This window comes from Rhodnius prolixus, unplaced genomic scaffold (genome assembly GCF_049639745.1).
Source record: "Rhodnius prolixus isolate KJV_2025 unplaced genomic scaffold, Rpr scaffold_28, whole genome shotgun sequence".
Taxonomy (NCBI): Eukaryota; Metazoa; Arthropoda; class Insecta; order Hemiptera; family Reduviidae; genus Rhodnius; species Rhodnius prolixus.
This window is the reverse complement of record NW_027411618.1, coordinates 823,710-844,008: the sequence shown is the minus strand read 5'-3', so window position 1 is coordinate 844,008 and position 20,299 is coordinate 823,710. Positions and strand designations below refer to the sequence as shown.

General features: G+C 35.2%; 1 protein-coding gene across 7 annotated transcripts in view; it reads left to right on the top strand.

Annotated features, from left to right (window-relative positions):
- hth (Meis homeobox homothorax) overlaps nucleotides 1-20,299 on the top strand; it is a 290,170-nt gene that overhangs the window by 33,940 nt on the left and 235,931 nt on the right. For 2 of the 7 annotated variants that reach the window (XM_074134764.1, XM_074134763.1), the window contains exon 2: nucleotides 9,344-9,549. In XM_074134764.1, the coding sequence (XP_073990865.1) occupies nucleotides 9,344-9,549 (206 nt within the window). Of the gene's footprint in view, nucleotides 1-5,271; nucleotides 5,487-9,343; nucleotides 9,550-20,299 lie in introns of those variants that run through there. The other 5 variants (XR_012460421.1, XR_012460420.1, XM_074134761.1 and 2 more) reach the window with 5 other exon arrangements.

The window sequence follows — 20,299 nt, the reverse complement described above, 5'->3', positions numbered from 1 at the left end:
GGATTGTAAAACCTTCTTTTTTTCCGAAATCAGGAAACCAAAAAAACGCACATTTCAATTAAAACTCTGAAAAAAATAAAATAAATACAAAACAAAAAATCCTCTGGAATGCATTACATTGACTGTGACCAGTATCAGGGCATGATCATTAGTTGCACTATAAATGGATAGATGCATGAGTAATATTGTAACAAGGTAACTGCAGCTCAATTCATGGAGACATTGGGAACATAGGATGGACTGTACGTCAATGTGCACAGAATGCAGATGAGGTCTATAAGAATTCCACTTCTTTTTCTTGTAGCCTACTTGTCATGCACCATTCGATCTTGTGCATACCATAAACACGTATAATAAAATTTTATCTCTGATTGGTTCATAATTAGTTGCGATAATTGCATTCATGTTTGTATTATCAATTAAATGATTTAAAAAAAAAAAAAATCTGACGTAAACACGAGCGATCTTCTAATATCGCAACTTAAGTAATCTTTAAATATTAAGCAAAATCTGAGTATACAAATTTTTATTAGAGATACATTAAATAATTATAATATGTTTAAGGAATCGTAGGAGCCCCATTTTCAAGAAAAATAAAATCCAAAAACTTTGAAATCGATTTGTTACAGCCAAATTTTCGAACGGATTTCCAAATTTAGAGTTTTGGTTACCATATTCAATCCTTATTAAAACTGTCCGATAGTTAAAACTGCGCAAAAAAAGGGGTAATATTTTAAAAAAGCACAAAATTTTGACAATTTTTTTTCTCTTTTTCTATAAAAGATAAAATTCCCAAATTTTCTATAAAATGTAGGGAAAATCCTCCTTTATAACTGTAATTTTTTTACAACAACCTAGATCTTACAGATTTTGAGTAAATTCATTTAAATTGCTCTTATGTCTTCAATCGAATTTTCCCGTTTTCTTTTAAAATTGTTAGAAAGGATATCTTGCAACTTTATTATAACAAGTTCAAAGCTAAATCGTAGAAGTCTTAAAAACAAAAAAGAAAAACTGAACAACTGATTCCGCAAAGAATCACTTTCGTTTTGCTAATCATATTGAACAGCTCATTTCCAGGTCTAATAATCGAGGCTAATCTAATTCTCAAATTTTAAGTATCCAAGATTGTTCTTTTTGTAGTTACACTCACACTAAATTATTTCAATCAATTTCAGAAAGTACACTGCTGTATTTAGCGGAAATCTGGGCCCCAGACTACTCTGACTTGGTCGAAAAAGGTCAATTATCTTTTTTTAAAACACTTCTGCAACTGCCTGTTAACACGCCGAACTATCTAGTGCGACCTGATTGCGGTCTAACGCACTTACAATTCAAGATTTTCAAAAGAATGATTAACTGGTGGCTCTCTCTTTTAAATATGCCAGATGACAGCTTGACTAAAATCTGCTATCTACGTCTGATGGAACTCGGAGAAATTTGCACTTTAACTTTTAACTGGACCCTATGCCTACGAAGATATTTAACAATTATTGGGGCGGAGGACATCTGGCTCAGTCAAAGTCCGCAGATTCTCAAAAGCCATTATAATAATTTACTGGGAAAGTTTGAGAATCATCTTTTCTGTAAAGATGTAGACTCGGCAATAAATACCAAATACAGTATATTTATTAGAGATATTTGTTCTCTTGGCCGGGGAGAGTTGTACTTGACCACTAAAGTTGGTATAAAAAAACTTAGAATTATCTCCCAAGTAAGGCTTAGCGGCAAGTACCTACCCCGGATCTATAATAAAAATTTCTATATCCACTTCCAGACTGAGGCTGATTGTCCACTTTGTCACGCGGGTCTAGATACTATTGTTCATGTTTTACTGCACTGCGAAGTATTTGATTCTTTAAGACATAAATACATTGATCGATACACCAAAGATGTAAAACCCGAGAGAGATAAAATTCAACAGCTTCTTAATATTGAGGATAATGTTCAAAAGCTTAATCACCTTTATTATTTTATTACAAGAAGTCTTCATTTAAGAAAATTATTGCAATAAGTTTGTAATTATCTAGTTTGTTTTTTTCTCTACTCTACTTCTATAAATTATTATTACAAATAACTAATTCTAGAATAACTTTCTCTTACTGATTATAGCTAGAAATGATTCCACTCCGATTTAATTATACGAGGGTCGTTTGAAAAGTCCGTGCAAAAATAAAAACTACTTAATTTTTTGGGGTAAACCTTTTTTATTTTTCAACATAGTCTCCTTTTAGGCTTATACACTTCGTCCAACGCTGCTCTAGTTTGTTGATCCCTTCCGAATAATAGGATTTGTCCAAGTCTGAAAAATAGCCATTCGTTTCTGCAATCACCTCCTCGTTTGAATAAAATCTTTTTCCCGCCAGCCATTTCTTCATATTGGGGAACAAATAGTAGTCCGAGGGAGCCAAGTCTGGAGAATAGGGAGGATATGAAACGAGTTGGAACCCTATTTCCATTAATTTTGCGACCACAACTGCTGAGGTGTAAGCTAGTGCGTTGTCGTGATGGAAAAAGACTTTTTTGTGGGCCAATCGTGGGCGTTTTTCTTGCAGCTCGGTTTTCAAACGGTCCAATAACGATGAATAATATGCACCTGTAATAGTTTTACCCTTTTCCAGATAGTCGATGAGGATTATTCCTTGCGAATCCCAAAAGACAGTCGCCATAATCTTTCTGGCCGAAGGAACGGTCTTCGCCTTTTTTGGCGCAGATTCCCCCTTGGTAACTAATTGTTTAGATTGTTCTTTGGTCTCAGGAGTGTAGTGATGTATCCATGTTTCATCCACAGTGACGAAACGACGCTTAAAGTCCTGCGGATTCTTCTGGAACAGCTGCAAACCGTCTTTGCAACACTTCACACAATTTCGTTTTTGGTCAAGCGTGAGCAATCGCGGCACCCAACTTGCGGATAGCTTTGTCATGTCCAAATGTTGATGCAAAGTATTATGTACCCGTTCATTCGAGATGCCCACAGCACTAGCAATCTCACGCACCTTCACTCTTCTGTCATCCATCACCATATCATGGATTTTATCAATGATTTCTGGAGTAGTAACCTCATCAGGGCGTCCAGAACGTTCAGCGTCACTTGTGCCCATATGGCCACTCCGGAAATTTTGAAACCACTTATAAACTGTTCTAATCGAAGGTGCAGAGTCACCATAATGTTTATCAAGCTTCTCTTTAGTCTCCTCAGGCGTTTTGCCTTTCATAAAGTAGTGTTTAATCAACACACGAAATTCTTTTTCGTCCATTTTTTGAAAATCACTCAACTTCCTCGATTCAAACGAATGCCAAACACAAAGAAATAGACCGATCTGGCTGAAACTTGGTGTGTGTTCTTCCAAGAGATGCTACTAACTAAACATAACCTCGATACGCGCCAGTAGTGCTATCTCTCTGACTTTGCACGGACTTTTCAAACGACCCTCGTATAGTTTAGTTTTGTTTTGTTTTCAATCTCAGCCCGTACATATATTGTATACAATAATAAAAAACCATTAATTTGTATAATAAGTCTGACAGAATTAACTTTGTAAACTCCTTGTACTGTAAGGCCAACCCTTTGCTATGAGATTTGTACTCTTAAGAGCAAATAAATCATTCATTCATTCATTCATTCAGTTACACTCACACTTAATTGTTAAAAAAAATATAGGTACTTTTCCGTTAGCCGGGCGCAAGCGAAAAACAGTATTGGGTAAAACTGTTTTCTTTACAATTCATTAATATTTGTTTATAGTTGAACTTGTTTTGCTTACTATTAATTAATATTTGTTTATAGTTGAACGTTTTCGACTTTTTTCCGTTGACTTGGCTCGCGTTTGGTTCACAATTGGCGACATTTGCGCCCGGCTAACGGAAAAGTACCAAAAAATACTTTTCTAAATTCAGAGTACCATAAAACGTATAATTCGAGTCCATAATTATAATTCATAATAAAGAATTGGCTACAACGAAATTGTTCTTTAGTTTTAGACATAATGGTACTATTAGGATAAAGGCAACTCACTAAAAACTATTAGATTTTTAATTTATAAAAACTTAAAAAAAGCAGATGTAGAATTCACCTGTATCGAGCAGATGTTATTTCATTGTGGAGATTTAAATGCTTGGACAGAACTAGTTACGTTGCGTTTTGGTTTTGCGTTAAAATATTGTAAACTTTTTGTTTTTTTTAAAAAGTAATTTTCGTTGTAATTTTCTCTAAAGTAACTTAAACGATCATTTAACGTCCCAGTTTGGCTGGCAAGAGGATATAATGTAAACGTGAGTTGAATATTTTGAATACTTCCCCCTTAATAGGTGTAAGAGCAGAACGTCGCTTTAATATTATGTAGGGGAGCCCTAACCCAATTATCCTACCATATTTTATCAAAATCGTGCCAAGATTTACAGAGTTATTAGCAATAATAATTTTGGAGGGGGCCTTACATATATATGGGGCTAACTACTCTCCTATTCGATGTACAGCGGCTAGACCCCGAAAAGGCACATCTACATAAAATTTCTGAACCGAATGACATCTCATTCATGAAAATCGGTTCACGCGTTTAGGCGCTACGTTGTTTACAAAAAAGGTAACAACGACAAGAACCATTTTTGAAAATGCCATTTTTAGCAACTTTTTTCTCAAAATCTATCGGATCTAGGTAGTGGCAAAAAAAATACTGTTATAAAGGAGGGTTTGCCCTATATTATAAAGAAAATTTGGGAATTTTATCTTTTATAGAAAAAGAGAAAAAAATTGTCAAAGTTGGGTATTTTTCAATGTTACGCTTTTTCGTACAGTTTTTGACGATCAACCCTTTTATACAACTGTCCTCCCGGACAGTTTTAATTAAGCACGCCAAAATTTATCTATTCATGAAAAATAATTTTACAAAATTTTCAGTAAAATTAACATACATTTTTCTTGGTTTTCGAACCAATTTCTCACTTAAATTTGCTGTAGTCCCTTCCAATAGGAATGGATATTTTAAACGATGCCAGAAAATATTCATCTAAGCCCCAGTCTTTGCTTCCACGGAGTTCGCAGTACAATTTATCGTTCTCATATTTTGTAATAAATTGATCCGGCTCGATATTTTGTAGCAATCGTTTACCTGGCCCTCAGTTTTAAGTTAGAAATAGGGAAGTTTTATGCCCCCAATTAGACCCAGATAGATGGAAATGGGGAAATTAGTGTTGAGCGAAGTTAGAAGAACAGACTGTCGAATAGTTTTGAAGTTGGTACACTTGTTTTCTTTGAACTGCAAGCGGGCCACAACGAACATACAAAATTTTTCAGTGTAAAACAATATGGCGTCTCAAATGTGATGGTGTTAAATGTGTTGTCTGCGAAAAAGGTAGATACATATGTTAGAAAGTATAGCTGCTGGCACTGGTAAATGTGGTATTGTCATTCATTTCACTGAGTGAAAAAATAGGCCTCGATGAGTGCGAACAAATGTGAACTATGTGAACATGGTGGCGATATAGAGGTAAGTGCCCTCATTATTGAATTATTTTAAAATCTTTTGTCGACTATTTCTTACTTGATAGAAGAAGTAAAAGACTTAAAAGAAATGGTTTAAATGAGAAGTGACACGACCAGCTCATGTAACTGCACACCTATTTTATCGACCACACTACAGAAATATTAGAGATCACTGAAAATCAGATAGCTTTAAAACATGATGTTGATAATATAGTGAAATATAAAAGCAATGTTGCTAAGAACAAAATTGGAGAGGTGATAATAAATTCAAAGATTTGTAATCTGAACAACATAACCTCTCATCGGGGGAGGTTTTAAATTAAAAACATAAATGAAACTAACACGATAGAAAATTTAAAGTAAGCCTCAGCAACATGTAGGTCTCTATGTGAAAATGTGGGATACTCTAAAAAAGAAAGAAGTTGAACAAGAGTGTTCAATAAGATATATCATAGAAAAAGAGATGGTCGGCAGATGTAGTTAATGGAAGTGAAGACAAAGCAGGAGAGTGGAAGGTAATAAAGCATAAAAGAAAGCCAGGTTACATCTTGGAGAATGTTGACCGAAGATATGGACAAAGTTCATCAGTTTCATGTTTTCTCAAGTATGAAAGTCCAAGGGATGGAACTATAGTTTCAGACTTGGTGTTGACGCATGAAGGATGCGCTATTGGAAAGTGATGTCTTGGGCCTTGCAATGTGAGCTTGAAGCGTTTTTTAATTCTTAGCCGAGTTGTAGTGCTCCCTAGATAAAGGAAATAAAAAACTCTTCATCAGAATATCCAAGGATTAAGCTGGCACTTTTAGAAACTGCATTAGAACTACAGAACTATGACATCCTATGTTTGTCTAAACCAGTGGTGGGCAAACTTTTTTAATGGGGGGGCCACAAAGTTTAAGAAATTCTAGAGGAGGGCCAAAATTTTAGAAAAAATGCATTTTGTGTTAAAGCTTTTAATCATAATATTATAAAAACATTACAGCATTACACACTTGTGTAACTACGTGGCTAGTTTAGCTTCACCTATAGGTTATGCATCTATTATTCTACTAAGTAGAATCTACTTTATACTTCTCGACCGTCAAAACGTAATTATAGCGGGCCATATACTATCCATGTCGATGGACCCTCGGCGGGCCGGATTAAATACTTTCGCGGGCCGGAGTTGGCCCGCGGGCCGTACTTTGCCCATCACTGGTCTAAACAATGGCTGAAGATAGGTCACAAAAGATTTATATGTTCGTAATGGTTAGGTTAGGTCAGTTGATGATTATGACACTGCCTTCTCTATATATTTACCAGGTAAAAGGCAAAAAAAAAGTAGCAAACAAGCTGTAACTGGAGGAAATCAACACTAATAGAACATTAGAGGCAAAGAAAATATTCACTTACCTGTGACAAGGTTAAAGAAAACAGAATTGCTTTAGAATGCTGCTACAATCTTTAATAAAACCCCAGTGAATGTAAGACAATTGGAATTTTCAAAAAAATCTGAGGTGATTTTTAAAAAAAACTTTGTAATAACCAACTGTTTTTACAGCCTTAAAGAATTCACTGAGGCACCGGTGCACTTCGAACTGAAGAGAATTTGAATGGTTTTTGTTGTTGGTTAAAGTTTAGGGTGTTATACCAAGACGTCATTATATCACATTCATTTACAAAGTTGTTTACATTGTAAGGAATAGTTATATCATTGGCCGGCTTTTTGTATTTTTTTTATATGTTTAGGCAATAAGGATTGAGAAGGCACTGTCGCATGAATTGTTGATAAGATTTAAGAACATTAAACTATAAAATCGATAAACATAGTGGTTCTCAAATCGTGTTCGGTGAAATCATTTTTGTTCTATGAACACTCTCTTGTATTCCGCAGAACATTTGTGTACCTTGTTCTTTCATATGTTCCGTAAATCTTCTTGTGTTCCATGAACTCTCTTGTATTCCGCAGAAAAATGGTGTTCCTTATTCTTTCATATGTTCCGTAAATCTTCTTGTGTTCCATGAACTCTCTTGTATTCCGCAGAAAAATGGTGTTCCTTATTCTTTCATATGTTCCGTAAATCTTCTTGTGTTCCATGAACTCTCTTGTATTCCGTAGAACATTGGTGTTCCTTGTTCTTTCATATGTTCCGTAAATCTTCTTGTGTTCCATGAACTCTCTTGTATTCCGCAGAAAAATGGTGTTCCTTATTCTTTCATATGTTCCGTAAATCTTCTTGTGTTCCATGAACTCTCTTGTATTCCGCAGAAAAATGGTGTTCCTTATTCTTTCATATGTTCCGTAAATCTTCTTGTGTTCCATGAACTCTCTTGTATTCCGTAGAACATTGGTGTTCCTTATTCTTTCATATGTTCCGTAAATCTTCTTGTGTTCCATGAACTCTCTTGTATTCCGTAGAACATTGGTGTTCCTTATTCTTTCATATGTTCCGTAAATCTTCTTGTGTTCCATGAACCCTATTATGTTTCTCAGAACATAGATTTCCCAACATCATCTTGTATTCCCCCCCAAAAATCCTCTTATTGACAACAAATATAATAATTTGTACAATAAATAATTCTAATGCAATAAAATGTTAACGCTATTCGAAGGTGTAACACTTACAGATTGATCTTTGATTAGTTTTTAACCAAGGGCGTTTTAATACACACGATTTAGTTCTAGTAACAGTCCGTGTAGTACGCGATATCTAGTAATAAATACAATTTGTTTCGTGTTGAATATTACATATTTCTCAGCATTTGAAGTGAATCATGTGATACAGCGAAAACTAAGTTGCTGGTTGTCTATAAGATGAAATATAAATTCGAATCATTGTTTTGATTTAATTCATTTTAACATTAGTTAACATAAAAATATTGAAAGTGTAAAAGTGAAACAAATTATCAGTAGAAAAACGCTGCTCTACCAAATATTGTTAAAATATTAACAAAAAAAGTATAATAATAGGTTAATATAAAAATGTATTTTACAAAATTGTAAATAGGGAAGGGATTAGCTATGAGGTTAGCATACTGGATTCCCACGCGGAGGTCCCGGGTTCGAATCCAGCTGCTGACCCTTAGATTTTCTCTTCCTAGGAGCTTCTTACAGCTCACTGTCCGGTGATGGACAGTGTTGTCTGTAACGAGAGAACACTGTCCGGAGGCCGGCAGTGCACTGGAAAAAGCTCCGGGCGCCAATAACCTTAGATGTTGACGCGCCTTAAATAAATAAATAAAAAAAAAATTGTAAAACAAAAATTTATTTCTATTCTAATTATTCTCAATTACTTCAATAAATAGAAGCACCACGGTAGCCGAGCGGTTAGAGGCGAGACCTGTAAAGCTAATATGTATTGTTGGTACTGGGTTCAATTCCCCGGTCTAGGCCTTGGATTTTATTTAATAAAAGAAATTTACAGTAAAGTATGTTTGCTAGTCGCCTTCGTCCACGACACATAATTTGGTGGTTGGACGTAAAACCGGCCTGAAAAAAATAGGCATTACTTTACTTTCCTTCAATAAATAGTACTTTCAGTATGTTATTTTTAATTATTTAGTGAAGTGAAAATTCTAATCTTATATTACACTGAAATTACAGCAAATTAAATTAGTCGGAATAACTTAGATTAATAGTCAGTCAAAATGATAGCTTTAAATGTGAGCAAGATAGGAGTCTTAGGCGAAGCTGGAATGTTGGACATTGAAGAGTCAAACTGTAGACGATGGTAAAGTGTGTACTGCCCTAACATTTACTCACAATAATAACAAGTCTGTTTATACATTACCGTTTTGTGCAATTCACAAAATATTTGTGTCAATTATACTTTTGTTTATGGTAAAATTGTAAAACAATCGTATTATTCTCTTTGTTTCCAGTACGAGGAAGGCATTCACCCATACATGGAAGGAGGTGGCGCCGCTGCAGGAGCCATGTACGATCACAGACCTTTACAGAGTCTGCAGCCACATCTAAACCATGGATTGCATTATCCACCGCCAGGCAATCATGTCTCACCGGCATCTAATCACGTCATGGGCGCTGTGCCTGATGTACACAAACGGGACAAGGACTCTATCTATGGGTAAGTGTAAGGGTACATACTATTTAAAATTTTGGAATTTCAAGTTTTTCCAATTCAATTCAGCCTAGACGCTGTTAGTTCTTATTTTTTGTTGGCACATTGACTGATACAGTCAAATACGAGTAAAAACATGTTTTTCTGTCTAATCAAATGAACTGCAATGACTAGTGTAACCTTCCAGCTTAACTTACTACCAAAATTAGCTTAGAGTATGCCAAATGGCCTCCAACAACTCCATTTACCTCATAGATCTAGTCGATCAAGAAGACGGTGGAACACTATCCTTTAAATAGAAAATGGTTTCAATATTATAGGCGAAACCCTAAGTATTCCGGAATCCTTTAAAACTTCTGCATTGAATCAATGAAACACTCTTTATTTGAGGTTTTTACATTAAAAAAAAATATATATATTCAATATAATATTGTTCAAAATTATTGCCTATAAGGGCAAGCCCCTAACAAAATTTTTACAATGTGTGTAGTTCTAATTAAAAAATAGAATAACAATGAATTTAGGTTCAGCTTAAAAAATAAAACTAAAAGGTAAATCTTGTTTAAAAAAATAAAATAACAATAATAAAAATAATAGTTCAAAGCAGGGAAGGGATTAGCTATGCGGTTAGCGTACTGGACTCCCACGCGGAGGTCCCGGGTTCGAATCCCAGCTATATTGACCCTTAGATTTTCTCTTCCTAGGAGCTTCTTACAGCTTACTGTCCGGTGATGGACAGTGTTCGTCTGTAACGAGAGGACAGTGCCCGGAGACCGGCAGTGCACTGAATAAAAGCTCCGGGCGCCAATAACCCTAGATGTTTGACGCGCCTTAAATCATCAAAAAAAAAAAAAAAAAAAGTAGTTCAAACCTTTGAATAATAAATAATTAATTTTGTGAAATAATAAATTTGCATGAATATTAATAATACTATAATAATTGCTTAATAATTAATAATACAAATTAATCTTAGATTTGTTTAAATTTTGTCCCACACTCCTAGACAAACCTAGATAAATTTTGTTAGCAAAGAAAGTGATAGAGAAAATATTAAAGATCAGTTTATGCTTTATTAAGTTTTATTTCTATTATTTGATACACAAATATTTATTGTTATTTTAATTCTCATATTTAGGTAATTAAGTGCGTTACTCACATATGTACAAATTAGTTTTAGAGCAGTTTCAGTTTTAGAATTAAGCAACTTGTTCGTTCAGTTCTCCTCGCTGTTAAAGTTACGAAAATTCTCTCTTTGGTTGATGATACATGCTTCTCGGCCTTTTATGTAAGATCAAAGTGTAAGCAAAGTGTAGACTGTTATCTCTACTTATTAGTTAGAATGCATAATATTTAGAACGAAAATATTCCTGCGCAATCTAAAGTAAACTATTATAAACATTAACCGAACAGAGTTCATTTACAACCCCAGAATAAAAGACCTAATCTAAATATAAATACGATTTCTTGCCAATAAATACATTCAATCTAGTAGATAAATTCAAATAATTTTTGTAGATCCATTTTTAATTTTTCACTGTTGCAATTGGTCACTTTTTTAACTTTTCACACCTTACTGCAACATTTATTCACAAAATGCTTAACAATTCTTCCAAACATTTGAAATTATTCTGGTTTAATACGAGGGTCGTTTGAAAAGTCCGTGCAAAGTCAGAGAGATAGCACCACTGGCGCGTATCGAAGTTATGTTTAGTTAGTAGCATCTCTTGGAAGAACACACACCAAGTTACAGCCAGATCGGTCTATTTCTTTGTGTTTGGCATTCGTTTGAATCGAGGAAGTTGAGTGATTTTCAAAAAATGGACGAAAAAGAATTTCGTGTGTTGATTAAACACTACTTTATGAAAGGCAAAACGCCTCAGGAGACTAAAGAGAAGCTTGATAAACATTATGGTGACTCTGCACCATCGATTAGAACAGTTTATAAGTGATTTAAAAATTTTCGGAGTGGCCATATGGGCACAAGTGACGCTGAACGTTCTGGACGCCCTGTTGAGGTTACTAATCCAGAAATCATTGATAAAATCCATGATATGGTGATGGATGACAGAAGAGTGAAGGTGCGTGAGATTGCTAGTGCTGTGGGCATCTCGAATGAACGGGTACATAATATTTTGCATCAACATTTGGACATGACAAAGCTATCCGCAAGATGGGTGCCGCGATTGCTCACGCTTGACCAAAAACGAAATCGTGTGAAGTGTTGCAAGGACGGTTTGCAGCTGTTCCAGAAGAATCCGCAGGACTTTAAGCGCCGTTTCGTCACTGTGGATGAAACATGGATACATCACTACACTCCTGAGACCAAAGAACAATCTAAACAATGGGTTACCAAGGGGGAATCTGCGCCAAAAAAGGCGAAGACCGTTCCTTCGGCCGGAAAGATTATGGCGACTGTCTTTTGGGATTCGCAAGGAATAATCCTCATCGACTATCTGGAAAAGGGTAAAACTATTACAGGTGCATATTATTCATCGTTATTGGACCGTTTGAAAACCGAGCTGCAAGAAAAAACGCCCACGATTGGCCCAGAAAAAAGTCCTAAAAGGAGGCTATGTTGAAAAATAAAAAAGGTTTGCCCCAAAAAATTAAGTAGTTTTTATTTTTACACGGACTTTTCAAACGACCCTCGTAAGTTCGAAAACAGATCTAAGTAGTTGTAGCCTGTGAGGTTACTTCGAAAAAGATACGATGGATGTGGTAAATCGTCATATCCAATTCTTGTAAGTAAATTTTTTCAAATTTTTGTTGAGGAGGAGTATTTCTTAAAATTAGTTTTAAGATTTTCTTTATAATTTTCGTTCTAATTGCATAAATATTATTAGAATATTTATTACATTTTATTTTCACAACTGCAGTAAATTTCTGCAACAAATAACACTGCATTGCCAATCCGAAGTCAATTTGACTCCAAAAAAAAATAGGAATGGTCTCTGTTTGCCCACATCTCATAGCTATCCCGAAATGCTCTTAGATATGCTATCCCCACTCTCTCACCATTCGATAGCCACGAGCTGAAGACCGTGGTATTCTTAGTTTCCTTTTTGCAGATTAGATTTACTTGAATCATAAGAGTCATTTTGACTCCAGATTGGCATTACACACGTAAATATATCGGAGTCATTTATACTCCTGATTGGTAATATAAGTAGATTTTCTGTTATTAACTTGACTCCAGATTACCAATTTGGTCTGCCCATACAGGGAAATTTACTTCTACTTCAAACCTTTCTGCTGTCTTCCTCGCGAAGAATTCTGAGATTTTCCTCTTATTAAAACTGTTCGGTAGGGCAGTTGTATAAGGGTTGATCGTCAAAAACTGCACGAAAAAGCGTAACGTTGAAAAACACCCAACTTTGACAATTTTTTTCTCTTTTTCTATAAAAGATAAAATTCCCAAAATTTTTTTAAATTATAGGGCAAACCCTCCTTTATAACTGTAATTTTTTTGCAACAACTCAGATCTAATAGGTTTCGAGAAAAAAGTTGCCGAAAATGAGCAAAACGGCTTATTCAAAAAATGTTCTTGTTCTTGTTGTTACCTTTTTTGTAAACAACGTAGAGAACCGATGAATGAGGTGTCATTCGATTCGAAATTTTATGTAGATGTGCCTTTTGGGGGTCTCGACGCTATACATTGAATGGGAGAGGAGTTAGCTCCCTTTATATTATTGAGTGCCAATAAAATTTATATTTCCATAGATTATGAAAATCGAAAGCAAGATTCATTCGTGTTTATTCTTTTTTGAGCTAAATGTTACAGCGGTATCGTACAAAGGGAAGCTCAATAAACTGGGTCGCTACACTCATCTTTACATAATGATTCAGTGAATCGAAATTTGTCTGCTAATCGTAAAAAACTTGAAGGTAGTCATTGTGTTTCTTTTTTAATATGATCAACATTTATTGCCTAAATGCTTTTTGATAAATTTACATAATTTTCATAGAAAGTATTAAGGCACAAAAAACAAAGCCTCTTTATAGAATTGATTTTCTGTCCGAATTGCAGCCAAAACTTTGCAGCGATTTGGGTAATTTCCGATCCGTGTCAACAGCGCGCCAGTAATTGAGAAAATAGTGAATGTAATTGAAAAAAATGAAAAAGTCCCTAATCAGAAGGCAGTTCAGTCTGGGTTCTAGAAAATACTGAAATTACTACGATCCTAAGTTGAAGTTAATTCCTTCTGCGTGAAATGTTAAAGCCTATTTGTGGACAACATTTTGTTTTTTCGTTCTTAATTCCTATTCTTTCTCATCCTTTAATGCAAATTTTATTATTAAAATTGAAATCAGCGTAAAAAAAAGATAAAAATAAATTATGGAGTCAATATGACTCCACATTGGCAATAACTGACTAAGTTTCGAGCATTGGCAATGCAGTGTTAAATACATGAATAGCATTATTATTTTGTTCATTCAATTTGAAGGACAGACTGTATCAGTCTAAGTTGGAAGATAACAATAAATACATCAAATACAAGCTTACAACTTTGACTGCAGTTAGAGAAATAGTCAAGTATGTTCACAGTTTTATATTTCCCAACTCTGTGAATTAAAAGTTGAACTGAATACAATGTAAGCTGAAAAGAGTGAGGCTTGACAGTCCTGAGATATTTAAGATGACTTATGACCACATCTTGGCAGGCCGTAATGTCCATCGTTTCACCATAAAACTTACAACTAAGATGAGTTATTCCTTTCAAAGTGTTTATGTTGGTCCATTCGTCAAGCGGCAATGGGCCATACAGTCCTCAAGATCAGTTCTGCTTCGATAGTAAAAAAAATTCCTAGTGGGAATTCTTTACCTTTTATTATTATGAACACTCAATTTTCATTTTGCTGTAAACTAAAATAGGATGAAAAAATACTTACCATTTCAGTCGTGATACATTTATTCTGCCGAGCTTTCGACCTAGAGACTAGGTCAACTTCAGGGCTGTGGAACATATTTACAGTTTGGTAACAATGATTCTATTGAAATGAATATGTATAATATAACGAAATTTATAATAAATTATTTACCTAGTTTAGAAAGTAATATTTTTACATTTCAGGGTTGGTGTGTCTTTTGTCTTGTCTGTTCATGGACTGTATGTGATCGGTCTGTGTGTGATATGTGTTCGGTTGTGTGGAATTCAGTGTTGCCAATTGTCAAGTATTTTGTAGTAAGTTTGCGTATATGTTGTTTAAATTGTTCGTGTCTGTTTTGAAATTTAAACTGTTTTCTGTCTTAGATATCTATGTATATCATTTCTAGCACTTTCCTTTTTTGGTGTGTTGGTTTCTGATTTAAGTATCTTTGTGTTTGGGGGAATCGAAAGTGTGATGATTTTCTGTGCTGTGTAAGGAAAGTGCTGTGGTGTTCTTTTTTAGTTTTGTGTCGTAAGAGTGTTGGTACAGTCTTTTTCTTTAAATTACTGTGATGTTTCGCCTATGTATTTTTTGTGATAGTCTATACATTCAATTCCGGATATAAGATTTGATTGATTGTCCTTTTCAGTCTGGTCTTTTAGCTTCGAAAAAAAATTGTCTTTTTGAGTTATTGGTGTTTTTTGTAGTGATTACGAGGGTCGTTTGAAAAGTCCGTGCAAAGTCAGAGAGATAGCACTACTGGCGCGTATCGAGGTTATGTTTAGTTAGTAGCATCTCTTGGAAGAACACACACCAAGTTTCAGCCAGATCGGTCTATTTCTTTGTGTTTGGCAACGCCTCAGGAGACTAAAGGGAAGCTTGATAAACATTATGGTGACTCTGCACCTTCGATTAGAACAGTTTATAAGTGGTTTCAAAATTTTCGGAGTGGCCATATGGGCACAAGTGACGCTGAACGTTCTGGACGCCCTGATGAGGTTACTACTCCAGAAATCATTGATAAAATCCATGATATGGTGATGGATGACAAAAGGTGCGTGAGATTGCTAGTGCTGTGGGCATCTCGAATGAACGGGTACATAATATTTTGCATCAACATTTGGACATGACAAAGCTATCCGCAAGATGGGTGCCGCGATTGCTCACGCTTGACCAAAAACGAAATCGTGTGAAGTGTTGCAAGGACGGTTTGCAGCTGTTCCAGAAGAATCCGCAGGACTTTAAGCGCCGTTTCGTCACTGTGGATGAAACATGGATACATCACTACACTCCTGAGACCAAAGAACAATCTAAACAATGGGTTACCAAGGGGGAATCTGCGTCAAAAAAGGCGAAGACCGTTCCTTCGGCCGGAAAGATTATGGCGACTGTCTTTTGGGATTCTCAAGGAATAATCCTCATCGACTGTCTGGAAAAGGGTAAAACTATTACAGGTGCATATTATTCATCGTTATTGGACCGTTTGAAAACCGAGCTGCAAGAAAAACGCCCACGATTGGCCCAAAAAAAAGTCCTTTTCCATCACGACAACGCACCAGCTCACACCTCAGCAGTTGTGGTCGCAAAATTAATGGAAATAGGGTTCCAACTCGTTTCACATCCCCCCTATTCTCCAGACTTGGCTCCCTCGGACTACTATTTGTTCCCCAATATGAAGAAATGGCTGGCGGGAAAAAGATTTTATTCAAACGAGGAGGTGATTGCAGAAACGAATGGCTATTTATCAGACTTGGACAAATCCTATTATTCGGAAGGGATCAACAAACTAGAGCAGCGTTGGACGAAGTGTATAAGCCTAAAAGGAGACTATGTTGAAAAATAAAAAAGGTTTACCCCAAAAAATTAAGTAGTTTTTATTTTTGCACGGACTTTTCAAACGACCCTCGTAATTCAGTACTTGCAGAATTATGGAAAAAAATGCAACTTTTAATTCTTTTTTGTTTTTCTTAATCTTATGAAACAAATTTAACAAAATATTCATCATTTTCGTTTGCTAAATAAATTTTCTAAGCAAAAACTAAATCGATTTTAATTATATAAATCAAAAGTAATGTGCATTTAAAGTTTCGGGTCAAAGCTGACTCGACGATACCAGTTGAAGTTGAGATTTTGAGGATACCAGCCTTTACCAAATTTCATATTAAGGAATCCTGACATTGTTTATGGTGTTAAAATTTTTACACATACTGAAATTAGGAACTTCAATAATGTATTCTCTAGCAGAGCAACAGGTTTAATAAAAATAAATTAAACAGGAGCTTACTGTTAAAGTTCAGAAATGTTCAAAGTGACTCCAAAAGTTGTTATTAAAATAAGTTAGAAAATTATTAACTTTAAAAAAACATTTTCCCTTAACTAAACAGCTTAAAAAGTTTTTTAGAAAATTGACTTTATTTTTTCCCACCCTACACCAAATTTTTTAAGTACGCAATTAACATGCAGGAAAACTACTTTAGATAAAGCTGGCAATGCCTAAGGGGCGCAAAAATTGGTAATTTTTGTGCAATAGCAAATAATAGAGCGGGGTTATAATCATTTAGCAAACAGAATACAAAATGAGCTTGAGACTCTGGGTGGTGGTGATTCCCAAGCAATCTCTTGGGACTTAAACAAGTCTGTACGCGCCCTACCCGGGTACGGGCAGAAGGCGCTTGCGGCAGTCATGCCATCAAAATAACCAACTCCCACTATTCACCAGTGCCTTCTTTAATGCCTCTAAAATGGACTTATAATTCCGTTCGGTGTATTTGTTTACAAAAGTATCGTACTCCATTGGTTCGTATGGCTTTGTCTAAAATGCTCCGCTTCAACACTGATCCTCATAAGATAGACTAGGTAAATTACAGAATTTATTGTCCAAAACGACCTAATTTCTAGAGAAATAAAGAAAAAGCTGTATTCATTATTATGACAAAGTTTTTAAAGAACATATGAAAGAGTTGAAATTAATAACCCATTCAGTAAAAGTGGTTCTTTGGTACTTCTAGTTGAGGGATATTCAGCGCTGTTACAGTCGGAGCTCGAAGAATATGAAAATTTGAGCTTTTGAGCTTCCTAAACTTAAAAGGAGCTCCTTCACTCTCATACACTCAAAAAAAAAAAAAAAAATTTCTATACAAAATCTTTCGTAATTTTGGAACATCAAGAATTGTACTCCAGGGCAAAAACACAAAACTGAAAATTCATCACGATTGAGTTCTACCTCTTAACGGGAGTAAGAGAATGTAATGGGGTTTTGTATCAGGATTCTCCATTTATTCCTTAATTTTTAAGCTTCAAAGAGTTTCTGAAGCATATTCTAGCACGCATGCGTCTTGAATTAAATTTGTATACTGATATTTTTATATTATTTAAGTTGAAATAAAATCATTGGAGCTTTTAAGAGTAAAGTTAAAAAATAATAAAAAATAATTTTTTGGCAAAAGGGCACTTTCGATCCCAAATTTGGAAATTGAATCCAAAATTTGATTTGATTATTACGGTGGTTGGTAAGATAGTACAAACAAACCAGAAATGGCTAATAAAAGGAAGTATTAACATCAAACTTACTCCAATTACTTAGTAACAATTAAGCAGACGCCACCGTAGCCGAGCGGGTTAGAGGACAAGGCCTGTAAAGATAAGTTGTATTGTGGTATCTGGGTTCGATTCCCGGTCTAGGCCTTTAAATTTTTATTTAATGGTTAATAGCAGAATTTAAACAGTAAAGTATGATTTTCCTTGTCGCTTCAGTTTGGACGTAAAAGACTGCCTGAAAAATTGGGAATTCTTTATTTACAATTAAGCATTATTTGGTTTAATAAATTGAATATATTTCACAGAAAATCATTTTACAAAAAAACGATTCAGAAAGTGGTTCTTTCGGACTCGAATACCACTTTCTAAACTGAATCTCCACCATTGATCGCCGAATTATAGAACAGAAAAAATACTAACCCTAGGCCACAAAATTAAGTTTAATAGATATGTGATAGACACATCTTGGTTGTGATCTATGTGCAGACTAGAAAAGAATTTATAGAAACGTTCATAGTTTGATGGAGAGGAAATACTGTCTGTGGTAGTTAATGTTCAGGGCAGAAAACCATTCATTGTAATTCAGGCTGGTCTATAATTAGAGGTATTTTTTTTTCTTTTGAAACTGTCTGCAACGAGGTGTACCTACGAGTAAGAAAACTTGATGGAAGACAGGTAAATTGTAGCGCGATTGCCCGTCTCTTTCTAGAGAATGGCAGCCATTTAGTCTGGCTAGATCAAATCTACAAGTCCTAGACCAATTCTAATTACTATTTCTCTAATTCTTTTTCTCTAAAAGCCCCTGAGGCACACATTTAATTCTGAGATACAGACTCTCTTAGGGTCCATGGCTGACTTAGGTAGTACGCATTCATCTTTACACCAACTGCTAGTCTATAAAACTTCTATCATACATATTCTATCCATTTTTGAAAACATTAGTTAAACATTTGGTGTAAAAATAATCACAAGAATTCGTTTTACCGCAGTTCATCTCTTTATATTTTATTAAAAACTTTTCATTTTTCTGGTGAAAAATCGATTTCGGAAAATTGACAAAACAGCAATACCATGAAAAAGGAAAACTGATTAAAATAAATAAAAATTTACCAGGGTGATCCATTTAAAACGCACCAATCGCCAATAACTTTTTAGGAAAGCGGAATTTCGAAAAAAACCCACGAAGTAAACTATATGTTTTTTTTCGGTCTAGTTTTCAAATTTTTCACCCCCGATGCTGTATCTTCATTTTTGGCGAAGTTACGACTAAAAACCTGATACGCGGGATTCGAACTGGGGATCTCCCACTTACAAAGCCACGCTCTTTGGACCACTAGACCAACACCCGCCACTCCCTGGCAAGATATTCTTACCGTAATCATAGGTCAAGAAGTCTTGCATACGGGGGAGCATTAAAATGATGTGATGGTTGCTTTTATTTGATGATAAAACAAATTTATCCTGATTCACCCACAACCATTACATTATTACCTCTACATTCTTTAAAATCTTCAATTATTATTATTATTTTACTTTGAGGCACCAATAAACATTTTTTGCAGTCGGGTAATTCCACGGATCTTCGTCACACTTGAAAACATGAGGGCCGAAAAAATGGATGAAAATATGATTTTTGGATTGTGATATTAGTTTAACGTTTTATACAATATTTCTTATTTGAAAAAACACTTTAAAAATCGCAATTCCCAGAAAACGCCACCTTCTATCAGGCTGAAATTTGGCAATAATATTGGGTGTACATTCCAAAAGACACATACAAATTTTCAGAGTGGACCGCCTAGTAATGCCTGTTTTAACGATGTTGTGACTCCTTCTGTAAGCATCGCTTTGTGATGGGTGAAGCTGCAATTGCATTCAGAAGACTAGAATTGATCATTTCAACTTCATAGTTTCTGTCGTGAAAAGATTTGTCACTTCCAACGGATTGCTGTGTTTGCAATGAACCGCCGTTTTCGTCTATCTCATAATCATCCGCAATTTCTTGCTGCTGTCGTTCAACTTGGATCTCCATTTGCTGGCCTTTTTGTTTTTGCAAAGACAGAAAAGTTTCTCGGTCTGCAAAAATGTTGATAACAATAAAGTAACTGACAACGTAACTATGTGTACCATAAACATAACCTCAAAACCTACCTGTGTCATACAATTTCTTCCTCCACTCATTACACAGCCGACCTCCCAGGTAACCAAACCTTTTTTTCAAAGGCTTCGAGGATTTTCTCAATTTTGTCTTGATCAAGTGCCGATCCATACCGAATGGATTGGAACAACGGTCTAAATGTTTATAATCTGAGCGACTTGCCAAACTCTTTCGTGCGACTTTTTTCTTCGC